Here is an 18,465-nt window from a genome sequence, read left to right on the forward strand (position 1 = left end):
CCTCATGATTGGCGCAGGAGCTCCCCCCACTGTCCGAGGGTATAAGTAACGGCAGGAAAACAACAGAATCTGACAAGTTCAGAGTGTTCTGCTGGACGAGGGGGAGTTCGGGGTCTCAGAATTCAGCCAAAGTGTTCAGAGCGCCGTTTATTATTCCTCTGGACACCCCAATTCTTTACTTACCCTGTCATGTGTGCACCCTTTGCTCCCCGTCCACTGTGCAACCCCCGTCATGTGTGCACCCTTTGCTCCCCGGCCTCTGTGCGCTCTTTGCTTCCACTCCTCTGTGCACCCTCCGTTCTCTGTGCACCCTTCGATCCACGTCCTCTATTCGCTCCCCATCCTCTGAGCACCCCCCCGTCCTCTGTTCTCTCTTTGCTCCTCGTCCTTTGTGCACCCCCGTCCTCTGTGCACCCTTTGCTCCCCGTCCACTGTGCAACCCCCGTCATGTGTGCACCCTCCGTTCTCTGTGCACCCTTCGCTCCACGTCCTCTATTCGCTCCCCATCCTCTGAGCACCCCCCGACCTCTGTTCTCCCTTTGCTCCTCGTCCTTTGTGCACCCCCGTCCTCTGTGCACCCTTTGCTCCCCGGCCTCTGTGCACCCTTCGCTCCCCATCTTCTGAGCACCCTCCATTCTCTGTGCACCCCTGTCCTCTGCTTTCCCTTTTGTCCCCGTCCTCCGTGCACCCCCGACCTCTATGCAACCTTCGTCCTCTATGCACCCTTCGCAGTCTGCCTCTTCAGTATCTGATGTGCCAATCACAGAGCAATTTAATAAAGTCGATCTCTGAAGCTGAAATGCTGGAGCAGTGCAATGATTTCTCATTACGGCCGTCAAGACAGAAGTGAAAGATTTTATAGTTTCCTTTCTTCACCTTGATGAGTTTCCTGAGACACCACCGACACTACAGGGAACAAGGCTTGCTATTCTACACATCGGTGATAAGGATGTAAAGAAACCTGCAGGTTGTGAACTGCAGCTCTGGGTGTGACTAGAGCAATGACCAGCAACTTGTGATGCTACATCTCCCAGCATGCCCTGCCAGGGATTCCAGCAGCCAATTAGAGCTGGCTTCACTCTCTTTACCTTTGGACAAATCACACATCCGGAGGAAACGAGAGCCGACTGGCTGCCGGGATCGCGAGGTGTTGTCACACCGTCACCTGGAGAGGCAGTACTGACACTGCTGGAACGGCACCGACACCGGAGGGGAGTATAAGGGGAATATAGGGTTCAGAAATGGCTGTCCGAGTAGTGGACAACTCCTTTAAGGAGAATAGATTTTTATTGTTTTTTCCCACAGGACGTTTCGCCAAGTAAAATGTGGGGGATTAATATCACCCCAGAGAATATCCTGTGAATGTGCGGCACAGCGAGCGCCATAAAGGGAAGAAAATAAAGTTATAGCTGTTAAAATGCGACAATGAAGACAAAAAATTGTTTCACCCTCGGGGCAGGTTCACATGTTGCGTGTCTGGTGCAGATTTTTGGCGCGAGCCTGCATGCAGAAAATCCGCAGTGTAACACGGGATCAGCAGAGTCCAAGAAATCTCCGCAATGCTGAAAATCTCCGCGCACAAACGAACAGGATTCAGATGTTAAAATCCGCTACAGGGCAGAATTCTCTGAGCGGAGGGTCTCCGGTTACAAAGGAAAAGTGCAAAATCTGCAGCAAATACTCGATGTGTCAATCTACCCTAAAGGTCCAACATAAGAAGTGCCCTGGGGCAAAGACCAGAGGGAGCACAGCAGCAGTGACGGACATGGCGCAGGTAACATGGCGGTTGCAGGGGTCGCCTTGCCCTCTGACACTCGGTCAGTGAGGGGTCGGCTGGTGATGGCGGATACACGGCTCGTCATCGCTCGCTCAGCTCCTGTTTGTGCCACACAGATCGCAGGCGCACGGCGAGATCCGCAGACTTGTGTAGGTGGGAAAAGTAAAAATAGCTTCAACAGAGCCCGGGCCCCCAGCGACGTGCGAGCCGCCACGGGGCTGAATGCAGAGAAACCAGATCAAAGATGTCCTGCTTTTATTTTTGGAATGTGTGGAGGATGCTGGAGAACGGCGTAGCGAGCAATGACAATGTGGATGGTAGGAGCGTGTCATGTAGGGGGCGGCGCGGGCTCTGCAGCAGACGCTCAGCGGCGGACGGGCGCTGCTCTGCCAGGCACTGGGAAGCCACAGAGGGGCGCAGCTCTCTGGAGCGGGAGAAGGGCTGGGGCATGGACACCATAGTTATCAGTGACGCTATTACAGGGACTCATTCCTGTTTCATTCCTCTCCGCTTTCAAGCTCTCTGCTTGCTGTCAGAGAATGAAAATGTGCAGTTTACATTTGGACCAGACATTGGATACAATTGTGACAGATCTGTGCTGCTACTTGTGTGTTCAGCAGATTGTTACAATGTATCAGTGCAGGGAAATGTGCCAGAGGCTGTAAACTCTGCAGATGGTCCAGCGGTCAGTGCTGTGAAACACAACTCCCAGCATACCCTGGCAGTGACACGTGGGAGTAGTAGTTCTGCAGCAGCTGCCAGATTGCCTGGACTCGATAGTGCAGCAGAACCGGCAATGAGGGGATCGGCACAATGGACCCAGGAAAGGACTTTATGGAATTGCGCTTCTTGCGGCGTCATGTTTTCAGAGCTTTTTTCTGCATTTGCATAAAGCTGTGATTGAGCCAGAAAAGAAGGTACAGACCGACCCCTTATAGCCATAGAGAGACCCCCGGCCCCAATACTTACGATCCTGTCCGGCGGAGGGGTGCTGCGGATGAAGCACTTGATCTGACCCTTCTCTCCGTGTAAGGCGTGCTGCGTCTGCGTGCTGGAGATGATGGGGGGACCTGCCGGAGGAAGCAGACAATGTAGTCAGTCAGCAGTGCAGCCATCTCTGCTTGCTGTCAGTGACTGAGAACCTTCATTGCACAAATCTTCACTGACCCACGTTCTCCAGTTGCTAATATTGGCGTTGTTCTGCATGGAATCCGCAGTGTAAGGCTGGAGTCACACTAACCTGCGCAAAATATGGTCAGTATTTTACATGCGTAATACGGATGACAGACCCCTAAACAGTGCTCCGTATGTCATCCGTAATCAAGGTGTGGTCGCGTATTTTGCGCATGTCAGCATCCGTATGTAATCCGTATGGCATCCGTATGCTGAGATTTTCTCGCAGGCTTGCAAAATGGACATATAATGGAGCCCTATGACAGGGTTTCTAAAAGACACCGGGTGCGTATTTCTCGCAAGTCACACGTGTGTTCCGTGTGTAATCCGTATTTTTTGCGCACCCATAGACTTGCATTGGCGTACTACGGCCATAGTACGCTGACAATCGCAGCATGCTGCTAGTGGCACGGAGCGTAGGATACTGAGGAGAAATATACAGCTGGTGCGAGTGACCCCATAGAGAATCATTGGTCCGTGTGTAATGCGTGCTTTTTGCGCCTCTCACTCTCCCGTATTCCTCGCCAGTGTGACTCCGGCCTAAGGCTACGGCCACACTATCAGTATTTAGTCAGTATTTCACATCAGTATTTGTAAGCCAACACCCGGAGTGGGTCAAACATGCAGAATTGCTGCACTTGTTTCTATTATACCTTGTCCTCTGATTGTTCCTCACCTGGTTTTGGCTTACAAATGCTGAGAAAAAATACCGAACAAATACTGATAGTGTGGTCGTAGCCCATATAACCGCGATTTCTCACCTCCAGGCCCAACCATGTGAGACGAGCTCGACCCCAACTTCTAGTGTTATCAGCACGAGAATAATCCCTTGCTCTCAGAACAACGCCACCATTAACACATCAAGGTAATTTGCATATCTGCACATTTTAGGCCCACCTTAGCATAAAAAGAAGAGGGTGAGGGGCTGCCGTCACTAACAGGCTTCTGCCCCTTTATTTCATGGTTCTGTTTCTCGATTCTCTGATTATTTGCAGTTTACAAACCTCAATACAAATTCCCAGGGAGGGGACAGCAGAAAAATAGTAATAATGGAAAACAAGCAGCAGGCGGCACAACGCGCCCAAAATCCCAGGAAAATGCTCATATCCCTCCCCAGAGCAGCCAGCAGGGGGAGCTGTGGCTCCAGGGATCTCCGCCTGTAGAGCGATGTGTACAATGGAGCTGAGGTTCCCATTGTTCTGCGGTTGGGACCAGCGGCTCTCAGGGGCCCCTCTGCCATCCCTCACATTGTATCTCATTACTTATGTCTCCCCTCGTCTGACGAAACGCAGGGGATCCCGAGTCTGGATTTCTATACGCAAACCACAATCTATCATTATCCTGTGCCCCGAGTGTCAGCGTCATTATCCTGTATCCTGAGTGTCAGTGTCATTACTCTGTACCCGGAGTGTCAGCGTCATTATCCTGTATCCTGAGTGTCAGTGTCATTACTCTGTACCCGGAGTGTCAGCGTCATTATTCTGTACCCCGAGTGTCCGTGTTACTATCCTGTACCTTTAATATCAGTGTCATTATCCTGTACCCCGAGTGTCATTACCCTGTATCCCGAGTGTCAGTGTCATTACCCTGTATCCCGAGTGTCAGCGTCATTATCCTGTACCCTGAGTGTCAGTGTCATTATCCTGTATCCTGAGTGTCAGCATCATTATCCTGTATCCCGAGTGTCAGCGTCATTATCCTGTACCCTGAATGTCAGCATCATTATCCTGTATCCTGAGTGTCAGCGTCATTATCCTGTACCCCGAGTGTCAGCGTCATTATCCTGTACCCCAAGTGTAGGCGTCATTATCCTGTACCCCGAGTGTCAGCGTCATTATCCTGTACCCCAAGTGTCAGCGTCATTATCCTGTACCCCAAGTGTCAGCGTTATTATCCTGTACCCCGGTTATCAGCGCCATTATCCTGTACCCCGAGTGTCGGTGTCATTATCCTGTACCCCGAGTGTCAGCGTCATTATCCTGTACCCCAAGTGTAGGCGTCATTATCCTGTACCCCAAGTGTCGGCTTCATTATCCTGTACCCCGAGTGTCGGTGTCATTATTCTGTACCCTGAGTGTCAGCATCATTATCCTGTACCCTGAGTGTCAGCATCATTATCCTGTACCCCGAGGGTCAATGTCATTATCCTGTACCCCAAGTGTCCGTGTCATTATCCTGTACCCCAAGTGTCCGTGTTACTATCCTGTACCCCGAGTGTCCGTGTTACTATCCTGTACCTTGAATATCAGTGTCATTATCCTCTACCCTGAGTGTCAGCATCATTATCCTGTACCCCGAGTGTCAGTGTCATCATCCTGCACCCCGAGTGTCAGCGTCATTATCCTGTATCCCGAGTGTCAGTGTCATTATCCTGCACCCCGAGTGTCAGTGTCATTATCCTGTACCCCGAGTGTGTGTTATTATCCTTCACTCTGAGTGTTAGCATTATTATTCTGCACCCCCTGTGTCAGTGTCATTACCTTGTACCCCGAGTGTCAGTGTCATTATCCTGCACCCCGAGTGTCAGAGTCATTATCCTGTACCCCGAGTGTCAGTGTCATTATCCTATACCCCGAGTGTCAGCATCATTATCCGGCACCCCGAGTGTCAGCGTCATTATCCTGTACCCCGAGTGTCAGCATCATTATCCGGCACCCCGAGTGTCAGCGTCATTATCCTGTACCCCGAGTGTCAGCGTCATTATCCTGTACCCCGAGTGTCAGCATCATTATCCTATACCCCGAGTGTCAGCGTCATTATCCTGTACCCCGAGTGTCGGTCCTTTACAGTGAGCTATTATTACAGCGTATGTCTTGGGGATACAGTGTCTGCTTTAGTTGCCGTCAGATATCTTCATACCTTTCTCCGTTCTGAAACTTTCCCATCCTGCAGTCACAAACTGACGTCCCGTCCTCCCATTAGCGCAAGACTGCCGATGATAGTGGCGGAAAAACAAACTACAGTATCTGAACTCCGAGAGTTATCACTGTTTTATCTGTGGTGTTACATAGGACTGCGGGAGACATCTATTACATTATCTGTGGTGTGACATCTACTACATTACCTGTACTGAATTATCACTGTGTTATCTGTGGTGTTACATAGGACTGCTGATGACATCTACTACATTAACTGTATTCAGAGTTATAACTGTGTTATCTGTGTTACATAGGACTGCAGGTGACATCTACTACATTATGTGAACTCAGAGAGTTATCACTGTGTTATCTGTGGTGTTACATAGGACTGCAGGATTAACCTATTTTAGGCCTAGGTTTAAGGCACTTCCATCAATACGAAATCCTATAGAACATAGGGAAGCATATGCCAGGTAAAATAAATACTTTCAATTAGATCAAAATGATAAAACACTTACATTTAAATTTACTTTTAAGCGAGATACGGGTTGCAAAATAAACTGTCTGCAAGGACAGTTGATTGATCTAGTAAAAATATTTATTTTACCTGGCATATGCTTCCCTATGTTCTATAGGATTTTGTATTGATGAAAGTGCCTTAAACCTAGGCCTAAAGTAGGTTAATCCTGCAGTCCTATGTAACACCACAGATAACACAGTGATAACTCTCTGAGTACAGATAATGTAGTAGATGTCACATGCAGTCCTATGTAACACCACAGATAACAGTAATAACTCTTTGAGCATAGATAATGTAGCAGATGTCACCTGCAGTCCCATGTAACACCCTCAGACAATGTAGTAGATGACACCTGCAGTCCCATGTAACCCGGCTGAGCAGTTGTTTGTAATTTCTCCTGACTCCAGTGCTGATCTCCTCCCCTCCCCGCCCGTCTGAGCCGTTTCGTTACCGCTGGTTTTGTTTTCTGCAGCTATTTAATTGTAATTAAACTCCTGCTGTCGATCAGTGAGCGCGTGCAAAAGGAAACAATGTCTCTCTGTGTACGGCGCGGCGAGATAAAACCAAATGGTGCATCCCTCATCCCGGCTGAATGTGATGCCACCGGCGGATCTCCTCGCCGCTCCGCGCTCCTCTTTGCATTATCGCAGTGTGTGTGTTATTTAGGCCAACTGTGACTCGGGAAATTAGGAGATGTGGGCAGCCAGGCTGAGAGCCCCAATCTGACTGTAATCATTGTGGGGCCGGGGGGTCCTAGTGCCCAAGGTCAGACTGCGCATTTCACTGTACTCCATTTACATCTATTACAGGACATTGATTCGGCAATGGCGGCTGCACGTGCCGGCGCGGTGCCTGCTGATACACATGATTCATAGTTTCATTTTTGGAGCAAGAAATTAATCAGCAGATGACGTCTGGTTGATAGGAAGGAGCGTGATGTCACAGAAGTGGGATAATGCACACAGTGATGTCACAGTACAGGGGTAATGCACACGGCGATGTCACAGTACAGGGTTAATGCACACGGTGATGTCACAGTACAGGGGTAATGCACACAGAGATGTCACAGTACAGGGTTAATACACACGGTGATGTCACAGTAGTGGGATGATGTGCACAGTGATGTCACCGTACAGGTGTAACACCATTATGTCACAGTACAGGGATAATGCACACAGCAATGACACAGTAGTGGGATGATGTGCATAGCGATGTCACAGTAGTGGGATGATGTGCACAGAGAGCCATTGAGTGCATTATCTCTCCATTGTGGCATCACTATGTGCATGATTCCTGTGCAGAAGGGAAAATGCTAAACACTTTTCCATGTTCTATCCCTGTTGTTGCTGGGGGGTCATGATGGATGGGGCCCAACTCATAGTTTTGCTGTGGTTACCCGTTATGATCATGACCAAGAATCATCATCTGAAATCTCTGGGGATGAAATGAACAAACCAAAAAAAGTCCTGCCTCTGAGGAGTCTGGAGGGCGGGGCTCATTTGTCTGCTTACCAATCACAGAGGGAGCCAGCCCTGACACCACGTTCTCTGCTACATTGTTCCTTTGCTGTGATGTCTGCCGGCGCTCCGGGCAGTGTATCGTACATAGTAGATCCCTGATATTACAGCCTCCATGTCCCTGTGGTAATAGCAGGTACGCAGGATGCAGTGACGAGACGCGAGACAGAAATGACTTTAAACGTTAACTTTTATAGATAAATGCCGTTAGGGCTATTGTTACGCAACCAACAGAATGACAGTGGTTGTCCTCGAAGGGAGCCAATACACATAAACAAGGATTGGGAGAACACGACTAATCCGGCAAAGACCAGTCACTATATGGCCACGGAATGGCCGACTACGGGTCCTTAGTCACTATGTATCACTTATCCATCCTGACGTCCCTCGGCGTTCTGTTCCACGGTGTGTCTGTGTCGCAGCCACTGGGCCCAGCCGCTGAAGATCTGGCGTAGTCTTCGGGCGTTCCGACGCCCAGGAGGAGTAGGGGCACAACAGGCCCGCGGAGAGTTCTTTGATGGGATGTCCCCCAGCGGAGCTGGCGGGATACCGCCTGGGAGTGGGAGAGGGGAGGCCGCAACTCCCTGACAGGGACTGGCAGTGGCGGTGATAAGTAGTGGTTGATAGGCCACAGGAGGATCCGCAGCGGGCAGAGGCCCAGTCTCTACCGCAGACTGGAGCGGGGCGATGGCAGCTGCGGGCGGCAAAGGAGGAGTCACCGCCGTGGTCAGGAGTGAAGCAGCGGTGGCTGCGGGCAGCAGCGAGGAGGCCGCAGCCATGAGCTGGAGTGAGGCGGCGCCGGACGTGGACGGCTGCGAGTAGGCCGCAGCCGAGAGCTGGAGTGAGGCAGCATTCTTCTTTTGTCGGTAAGCTCGGCGCCGTCTCCCTCCTGTCGCTGTCGTCCTCTCTGGCCCTCTCCAAGTCTCCACCTTCTTCTCCCTCGTTCTGCTGACTCACACAGTCTGGCCCTCTCCGCCCCTCTTCTCTGGACTCCTCCCCCAACTGCCCTGTCACTCAGCAGTCCATCCCCTAGCTCTGCTCCCTGGAAACAGATACCCCAGGAATCTGGAAGACGGTCCCCTCGGTTCCGGCCCGGGTACTCGGCGGAGGCCTCTCCTCCTACATCCCCATCTCAAAGTCTCCCTACTTCATATTAACCAATCATCTCTCGCACCCTGAGGAGGCCGCTCCAGTCTTTCCGAGGACAGAAGAGGCGGCTCAGGCACATATACATCCGGCGCCGGGGAAATTGCTATTCCGGCTTCTTAATGGGAACATAAGCAGGAATCTAATATTAAAAAGCTAAATCTGCCGTCGTGCTTCACTGCGAGAGACAAACATAAAAAACAGATTTACGCCACGCTTGGGGCACAGACAAGGACCGCCGCTTTACGGGACTCTCACAGTCGCAAGGCTCTCATAGAAAAGGATCATAACAGCAGATTAACGATCATCCCCGAGTCGCCTTGTGTCTGACTGCAGAAAATTCCATCTGCCACAATGTATCAGCTTCTGAGAAAGCTGGGTGACAACCAATATGGCCGACCCCAGGTGTCAGAAAAAGCTGGGTGACATCACATATTGCATTAGATCAGAAAAACATAGATGCTTTCTTCTAAAAACAGCACCACCCCTGTCTGCAGGTTATATGCAGTTCTGCTCCTTTCCTTTCAATTGAGCCATGCTGTAATACCAGACACAACCTGCAGTCAAGAGTAGTGCTGTTTCTAGAAGAAACCATTTTCAATCTTCACCTGCTCCAGAAGGTGGTACTCCCAGGAGATGGGACTTACCATTGACTGTTAAGGTGATTTCCCTCTCGCCAGCACCCACCCGAGGAACGACTGCTCGGCAAACGTATTTCCCAGCATCCTCTTGCCGCACATTTTTCAGCGTCAAGTAGTTTTCGTTACTCAGGACCTAAGTAAAATATAAAGATGCACAAAAATGCTCAGAATGGCTGCCAGCTCTACTGCGTCATCTGTCCAGGTCTGAATGTGACCGCATTATTAAAGAGACACATTCTACAATGTAAAAGTCAGCTGTGGGAGATATTCTGTTTTTATTTCTTGTTAATATTGTTACTACTTTGCAGTTTTGATTGTGGCCACTAGATGTCAGTACTGCAGATAGATTCCATACAAGCAAAATAAAAGACATCTCATTTTATGACCTGCTGTAAAGAGTGTGACCTTTGCAATAGGAAAATGGCAGCAAAAAAGAGATTATCAGACTTTTCATCAATGCCGATAATAATAGACAGCTCTCCGAACATTCTGGATTATCAAATGCTTGATTAAAGCATTCCAGTGCATGTGTGCAATTTTTCGTGCTTTACACTTCAATGAGTGCTGGTCATTGGCCACAGTAATGGCGGAGTCAGTGGTTGGCAGTGACAGGTTTCACCTTCGGTCTCAGTTTTCTTACCTGAATGAGGCTGAATCTTTAAAAGTTTAAAAAAAATTCTAGAAAATAAAATTCTGCCTTTCATCCGATTGTGTTTTCTGGATCTCGGCAGCTCTGCAGTCGGGCAAAAAGTCATATATTATTTGCCATTTTAACGTCAGGAATAAATGTCAGAATCTGAGCCGCGATCCCGGCTGTAAAAGTTCAGACTGTGGAGGGAGCGCAGAATGGCAGTCCTGTCCTTAAGGCACGGACGGGCATGAAGGCAGTAGGCAGCATGGTGGGCATGAAGGCAGTAGGCAGCATGGTGGGCATGAAGGCAGTAGGCAGCAGGGTGGGCGTGAAGGCAGTAAGCAGCAGGGTGGGTGTGAAGGCAGTAGGCAGCAGGGTGGGCATGAACGCAGTAGGCAGCAGGGCGGGCGTGAAGGCAGTAGGCAGCAGGGTGGGCGTGAACGCAGTAGGCAGCAGGGAAGGCCTGAAGGCAGTAGGCAGCAGGGCGGGCGTGAAGGCAGTAGAGCGGGCATGAAGGCAGTAGGCAGCAGGGCGGGCGTGAAGGCAGTAGAGCGGGCATGAAGGCAGTAGGCAGCAGGGCGGGCGTGAAGGCAGTAGGCAGCAGGGTGGATGTGAAGGCAGTAGGCAGCAGGGTGGGCGTGAAGGCAGTAGGCAGCAGGGCGGGCGTGAAGGCAGTAGGCAGCAGGGCGGGCGTGAAGGCAGTAGGCAGCAGGGCGGGCGTGAAGGCAGTAGGCAGCAGGGCGGGCGTGAAGGCAGTAGAGCGGGCGTGAAGGCAGTAGGCAGCAGGGTGGGCGTGAAGGCAGTAGGCAGCAGGCGGGCGTGAAGGCAGTAGAGTGGGTGTGAAGACAGTAGGCAGCAGGGTGGGCGTGAGGGCAGTAGGCAGCAGGGCGGGCGTGAAGGCAGGCAGCAGCAGGGTGGGCGTGAAGGCAGTAGGCAGCAGGGCGGTCGTGAAGGCAGTAGGCAGCAGGGCGGGCGTGAGGGCAGTAGGCAGCAGGGCGGGCGTGAAGGCAGGCAGCAGCAGGGTGGGCGTGAAGGCAGTAGGCAGCAGGGCGGGCGTGAAGGCAGTAGGCAGCAGGGCGGGCGTGAGGGCAGTAGGCAGCAGGGCGGGCGTGAAGGCAGTAGGCAGCGGCGCGAACAATTCCTGCCTGTTACATTGTTTCCGCTGTACGGCGTCACATGACCCTGTATTACCTCTATAATACCGGGATAACCATCCGCTCAATGCCAGGCTGCTGGCGGCTCATAATCTAATTACACGGGCACAGGAGCCGCCATGGTGATGCAAATAAAGGTATAACTTAAACTCTTAAGTTTGGTGTTTCAATGTCTCATCCTCTCCAGGATCTCTGCTTTCTGTCAGCGAATAGAAATATTCCTTCTCCCATACAGAGGCTGAAATCCTGGGTAACATATTATAAGTCGGCCATCTGGCAGGATGGTGTTTTTAGCTGGTTTGGATGAGTGTTACCATTCACTGACAGCAATCAGAGATTTTTAACATGGTGTCTTCTTGTGTTTTAGCCCGGTCTCCCAGGTGGCAGTTTCAGTAATGGAATCCAATCTGCCGCTGGGTGACACAACCGCTGCGTTGGGGGAGCTGAACTCCACTTACCACGCCAGAACCGCGCTTCATCCAGACGATGGTGAGAGAAGGGTTTCCGATCCACGCACAGTGGAAGGTGGCTTCTGATCCCAGGTCCACGACTACGGATTCAGGTTCTGTGGCCATCCGAGGCCCAACTACAGGGGGAGAGAAGAAGTACAAGTCGCTCCCCTGCAAACACGGACCTACCCGGGAAAATGCTGCACATTATCTTCACCAGGGAACTGCAACATCACCTCCAGAGCTGCACTCACTATTCTGCATTATATCATCTCTTATCCTCCAGTCACCTCCAGACCTGCAGTCACTATTCTGCTGTTACATCAGTCTTATACTCCAGTTACTTCAGAGCTGCTGTAACATTGTGTCTTCTCCTCCAGTCACCTCCAGACCTGCAGTCACTATTCTGCATTATATCATCTATTATCCTCCAGTCACCTCCAGACCTGCAGTCACTATTCTGCTGTTACATCAGTCTTATACTCCAGTTACTTCAGAGCTGCTGTAACATTGTGTCTTCTCCTCCAGTCATCTCCAGAGTTGCACTCACTATTCTGCTCTTACATCATGTCTTATCCTCCAGTCACCTCCAGAGCTGCAGTCACTATTCTGCAGTTACATCATGTCTTATACTCAAGTCACCTCCAGAGCTGCACTCACTATTCTGCTGTTACATCATGCCTTCTCCTCCAGTCACGTCAAAAGCTGCACTCACTATTCTGCTGTTACATTGCCTTATCCTCCAGTCACCTCCAGAGCTGCAGTCACTATTCTGCTCTTATGTCTTCTCCTCCAGTCCCCTCCAGAACTGCAGTCACTATTCTGCTGTTACATTATGTCTTCTCCTCCAGATCTGCACTCACTATTCTGCTGTTAAATCATGTGTTCTCCTCCAGTGCTGCACTCACTATTCTGTTGTTACATCGTGTCTCATCCTCCAGTCACCTCCAGAGCTGCACTCACTATTCTGCTGTTACATGTGTCTTCTCCTCCAGAGCTGCACTCACTATTCTGCTGTTACATTGTGACTTGCATTCATCTGCCCTCCACACGTTAACGGTCCATTGCACAATGATCTGTGGCTGCAGCTTTAGCTGTGCCTGGAGGTGCAGTATGTGGGGGGCCACTTACAATAGACATCCACTGTTCTGCTGATGTTGGTGCTGCCCAGGGCGTTGGTGACCTCGCAGGATACCGGCTCGGAGAAGTACGAGTAATCCACCACCGTCTCGTACGTTTCTTCGGTCACCTCCTTCAGTAACTGTCCGCCTTTTGCCCACCTAGACAATATGAGACAACATTAGCCATTGTTAACTCTGCAAGCGCTGCGACTACCACCCCCATCAGGAGCAACTATTACCACATCACTAATCGTCCTGGCCCCCTAAATATTCAGAATCGTCTATTATTTAGAAAATTGTAAAATGAGGCCCGTAACTTTGGAACGCTTTCAGCAGAAAAGAAGAAGAATGTGCTCCAGCGATGAAACAATCCACTAATGTATTAAAAAAAGTTTTTTTATTTGCTTCTTAAAAACATGAAAAAACAATGTGGGTAACACAAGAAGCAGAGCTGTGACCAACACGTTTCAGCAATTAAAGGGAATCTGTCACCCTTTTTTTTGGCCTTTCAGCTGCCGGCATAGACATCAGGAGCTTATCTACAGCATTCTGTAATGCTGTAGAAAAGCCCCCGATGTAACCTGAAAGAGAAGAAAAACACGTTATATTATACTCACCGAGGAGGGCGGTCCGGTCCGATGGGTGTTGCGGTCCGGTCCGGCGCCAGAGCCATTTCAGGACGGGAGAAGAGGACGTCATCGCATGAAGAAGGGAGGCGCTGGACCGGACGGCGACACCCATCGGACCGGACCGCCCACCTCCATGAGTATAATATAACGTGTTTTTCTTCTCTTTCAGGTTACATCGGGGGCTTATCTACAGCATTACAGAATGCTGTAGATAAGCCCCCGATGTCTATGCCGGCAGATGAAAGGCCAAAAAAAGGGTGACAGATTCCCTTTAAGCCTTAATCATGGTATCATGGAACGCTTTGTCTCCATCCCTGCTGCTGTGAGAGGGGTAACCCCATCAGAGGAGTAATTACTGCATTGATCATGTACTGAACATTTAAATGGCCGGACGGTTCAGTCTTACTTTTATTAAAGACCATATAAAGAGACTTATAAAGTAGGTTTCTAGATCTCTGCTAGCTTTCAGTGAATTAGAACATTCCTCGCTGACAGTCAGTCCTGACCGTGTCGCCCATGCAGTTGCTGGACATGTTACAAGAGAGGATTCGATAGCCCCCATTCATGGCCTTACAGGGGCTCAGACACAATGTCCCTCATGGACGCTGCTTTCGTGGGGTCTCCTTGCTGCTTTTTCCAAGGGTCACAATTCCCCCCGGGGGTATTGGAGCTGTTCTCCAACTGCTCGGGGATAATGGAAGGCGGACAAGCGATCACAGCCATTTATAGGGGCGATTACGCGGGCACATTTGGAGCGGCGCCTCCATTACCCGCTCATGTACGATATTCACTCAGAACATTGAGTCGTTAATGTGCGCACATTACAACATTCATTAGCCGCGTGGCAACTGGGCGCAACACAGGAAATGAGAGCACATTTATAAGCCATTACAGCAGCCAAGCCTGAAATACTGCGAGCACGGTATGGCGCCAACATATGCTGCTGCGCTGTCCACAAACTGCATCGTACCGCCATTTATCAAAACTTGTGTATCCAGTCTGTAAATTGGGCGTAGAAATAAAAAAAAGTTCAAACAACGAAAACCAGGTTTGAAGGAAGACTTCTCGCAGGTGAGGATTTGTTACAGTGTAGACAGACTGATACATTCTAGCACCGATATAAACCATGTAGCAATCAGGACAGGTTCTCCACCACTAGATGGGACGCAATAATGTCTACATTCACTGACAGCAATCTGTCAGACCAATCCACCCAAACAAACCGCTTCTCTGGAGGATAATGTCATCCACATCTTTATAGCTGTAATCTGTTGTGCAAGGACTGAAAAGATCAAAGCACTTTCCATGCCTCTAGGCCCCCTGGCTCTGTTCTCCACCCACCCCACCACTCTTTCGCTTGACTGACAGGTACTTTTCTGTGGATTCAAGCCATTGAGCTTGAGTGAAACAGAGAACGGTGAAGCTGAGCCCCAGGAATAGGGCCAGAAAGGCAAAAGCTGGTGAAGTGCTCTAATCGCATCAGAGCACTTAGCAACTGATCACAAGAAGCCAAAACAGTGATCATTCAAGGACCAACAGGATGCATAAATGAAGATGTGGGCCGACATCATAGAATCATGTGGCTCTCTGAAAACTAAACGGTTTAAATTGAATCTGTCAGAACGATCTGACCCCAATGTGTGAATAACGTATAGAGAAAAGTTGCAGAAAGTTTGTTATTTAGGTGAAACATTTGAAACTATTTTTTGGAAGAAAAATTAGAGCAAAAAGAAATGACTGGAAGCCGCATTATCCACATATCCCAGCTGAGGGGCCTGGTCTCTACTGATCAGCACTTTACACACAGGCTCCTTCATAGTCCACTGATCTTCTTATTATTCTGCTCCTTATTCTACAGCTGAATTTTAGACTCTTTTCTCTGCAGATACTTATTCTGCAGGATGTGCGGCTCCATTGTCTCCAGTCCAGGACTTGGGGCTCCATGTTCCCCGGCCCTGGGATCTGCGGTTCCATATTCTTCGGCCCTGGGATATGGGGCTCAATGTTTTCCTGCCCTGAGACCTGCTGCTTCACGTTCTCTGGACCTGGGATCTGGGGCTCAATGTTCTTTGGCCCTCAGATCTGAGGCTCAATGTTCTCTGACCCTGGGATTTGCAGCGTCATGTTATCCGGCCCTGAGATCTGCGGCTCCATGTTCTCCGGACCTGGGATTTGCAGCGTCATGTTATCCGGCCCTGAGATCTGGGGCTCCATGTTCTCCGGACCTGGGATCTGGGGCTCAATGTTCTCTGGCCCTGGGATCTGGGGCTCAATGTATTCCAGCCCTGAGATCTGGGGCTCAATGTTCTCCGACCCTGGGATTTGCAGCGTCATGTTATCCGGCCCTGAGATCTGGGGCTCCATGTTCTCTGGACCTGGGGCTCCATGTTCTTGGGCTCTGCGATCTGCGGCTCCATGTTTTCCGGCCCTGAGATCTGGGGCTCCATGTTCTCCGGCCCTAGGATCTAGGGCTACATGGTCTCCGGACCTGGGATCTACAGTTCTATATTCTATAGCTCTTTTTTCATCTACTCTCAATTCTCCGGCCCTGGGATCTTGGGTCTACGACTCGATTTTCTCCAGCCTTCGAATTTGTGGCATTTCACCGTTGCTCCAGGAGATTATTAATTTGTGTGACCAGGAAACATTTTTCTTCTTCTACAAACACCATTTATAATAAATGAAGGCGGATTTCTTCCCATTAATTACTTCTAAAAATATTGTTGTTTTGACCTCGAGCTTCCTCCAGAGCACATGATATAATGAATACGTCGTGGTGGCAGGTTGAAGAATGCCTCACACTTCCCTGCAATCCGCGCCTCGTGCCTCATAACAATTGGAAGTGCAAATAAATGAAAAAATGCACAAAAAGTAACAATGTCTGATGCGAAATTAATTGCATAGAGGACGGAGCGCCTGTCCTGGTCGAGCTGGAAGCTCATTTATAACAGACGCGTGCACAGGTACATACGGCACAGGTGCTGAGGCGGCACTAAACATCACTCATCCTGCATACGGTGTTGTCCAGGGTCAGCCATCTGCTGCAAGTAAGACCAGAAATCCTAGTCCTGAAGATCCAGCCTGATTGAGTCGCCATGCTCACAGGGCAGAGATCCACCACCACCGAGGAAAGCTCCAGGACTCCATAATTAAAGCACAACTCTTCCTTCATCCACTGAGATTACCATGGTCAAAATATTCCAAAATATCACAATGCCTCACCTGTCCAGGAGTTGTGTCTGGTATTACAGCTCGGTCTCACTGAATGGGTTTAAGCTGCAATACTTGACACAACCGGTGAGCAAGGGTGGCATTGGCTCTGGATATAAGTCATCATGCTTTATTTGTCCTTTTTTATTCCTTACTGCAACCCTTTATGGTATGTGCACACATTGCGGATTTGCTGCAGATCCGCAAGTGATTTACAGTACAATGTTATTCTATGGGAAAAACGCTGTGCACATGCTGTGGAAAAATCCGCGCGGAAACGCAGTGGTTTATTTTCCGCAGCATGATAATTCTTTGTGCGAATTCCGCAGCATTTTTACACCCATTCCATTATAGGAATCCACAGGTGTTAAAACACGAACTATAAATCCGCAGGAAATCCGAATAAAAAACGCGCAGATTTTGACCTAAGGATTCTGCCAAAAAAATCAGATTCCGCGCGGAAAATTCCACACAGCAATCCGCAACTTGTCCACATACCCTTAATATTCTGGTCATCACATGCATTGAATGCAGAACTTTAAAAAGTTTTGAATGGCAAAATGGAGCCAATTACTCAAACTTCGCCAACTTTCCAGATACATTATATCGTTCCCTTTCCCATGATGGCTTTGAGGCTGATATTACTGTCAGTGGTCGGGATGAGGTTTCAATCAGAATTCTTATACCTAACGCAATAGTATAACATAATAAAGTCTGTGTGGAGCTACCACTAGGGGGCTCCCTGTATACAGAAATACATGATAATATCCTGTCTGTAGCCACCACTATGGGGAGCTCCCTGTATACAGAGGTACATGATAAGATTCTGTCTGCAGTCACCACTAGGGGGAGCTCCCTGTATACAGAGATAAGAAGATCCTGTCTGCAGTCACCACTAGGGGGAGCTCCCTGTATACAGAGATCCATTATAAGTTCCTGTCTGTAGCCATCACTAGGGTGAGCTCCCTGTATACAGAAATACAGGATAAGATCCTGTCTGCAGCCACCACTAGGATGAGCACTGATTAGCAGCTCACTGTCACTATACAGTGTACACAGAAAGATGTGCTGTGCGTGGTTTATATACATCTCAACACCTGAGCTGTGCGAGATCTGCAGCAGATAAAACTGTGACTATCACAACTGCTTCACCCAGTAAACTAGTGATATATCTTTGGAATCAGGGTCACTGTCCCTACAACATGCTGCTGTCGGATTACACAGCACAAGCCTGCTGACAGATTCTATTTAAAGAAATATTCCACTGAAGACAACAGTTACATGCAGATCTCCTGCCTGTGGTGTGGATGGCTACCATCTACAGTACAGAGCCCAATATCTAATCTCCTCCATCCTAACAACTGAGTTGCTGGGTGTCCCACTTTTCTGATTTCCACGACTCCTTCTCGGTGCGGTAACTTCATTGTTAAGTAGTGTATATCACTTCTCTGGCGGACCAGTGGGTATGAGGGTCACGAGTCATGGCCAACATGAAATGCTACATCCATAGTGTGGTGTCACCATGATACAGTTGTCTTCCCCAGGCAATAAGTTACTCTCCAGCCATCAGAAAAGTGATATCTATGACAAACAGCTAATCACCAGTGCACGGCATCCAGCGATCGCCCTATCACCAGTG

The 18,465-nt window shown here is 49.5% G+C and overlaps 1 protein-coding gene across 2 annotated transcripts in view; it reads right to left on the bottom strand.

Moving 5' to 3' along the window:
- KIRREL3 (kirre like nephrin family adhesion molecule 3) overlaps positions 1-18,465 on the bottom strand; it is an 851,964-nt gene that overhangs the window by 29,637 nt on the left and 803,862 nt on the right. For both annotated transcript variants that reach the window (XM_073569972.1, XM_073569971.1), the window contains exons 8-11: positions 12,998-13,146; positions 11,876-12,003; positions 9,639-9,765; positions 2,747-2,847 (exon numbers count right to left, since the gene is read on the bottom strand). In XM_073569972.1, coding sequence (XP_073426073.1) covers positions 2,747-2,847; positions 9,639-9,765; positions 11,876-12,003; positions 12,998-13,146 — 505 coding nt within the window. The remainder of the gene's footprint in view (positions 1-2,746; positions 2,848-9,638; positions 9,766-11,875; positions 12,004-12,997; positions 13,147-18,465) is intronic.

The sequence above is a fragment of the Dendrobates tinctorius genome, unplaced genomic scaffold, assembly GCF_039654945.1.
Source record: "Dendrobates tinctorius isolate UK_male_01 unplaced genomic scaffold, ASM3965494v1 ptg000028l, whole genome shotgun sequence".
NCBI classification, from domain to species: Eukaryota; Metazoa; Chordata; class Amphibia; order Anura; family Dendrobatidae; genus Dendrobates; species Dendrobates tinctorius.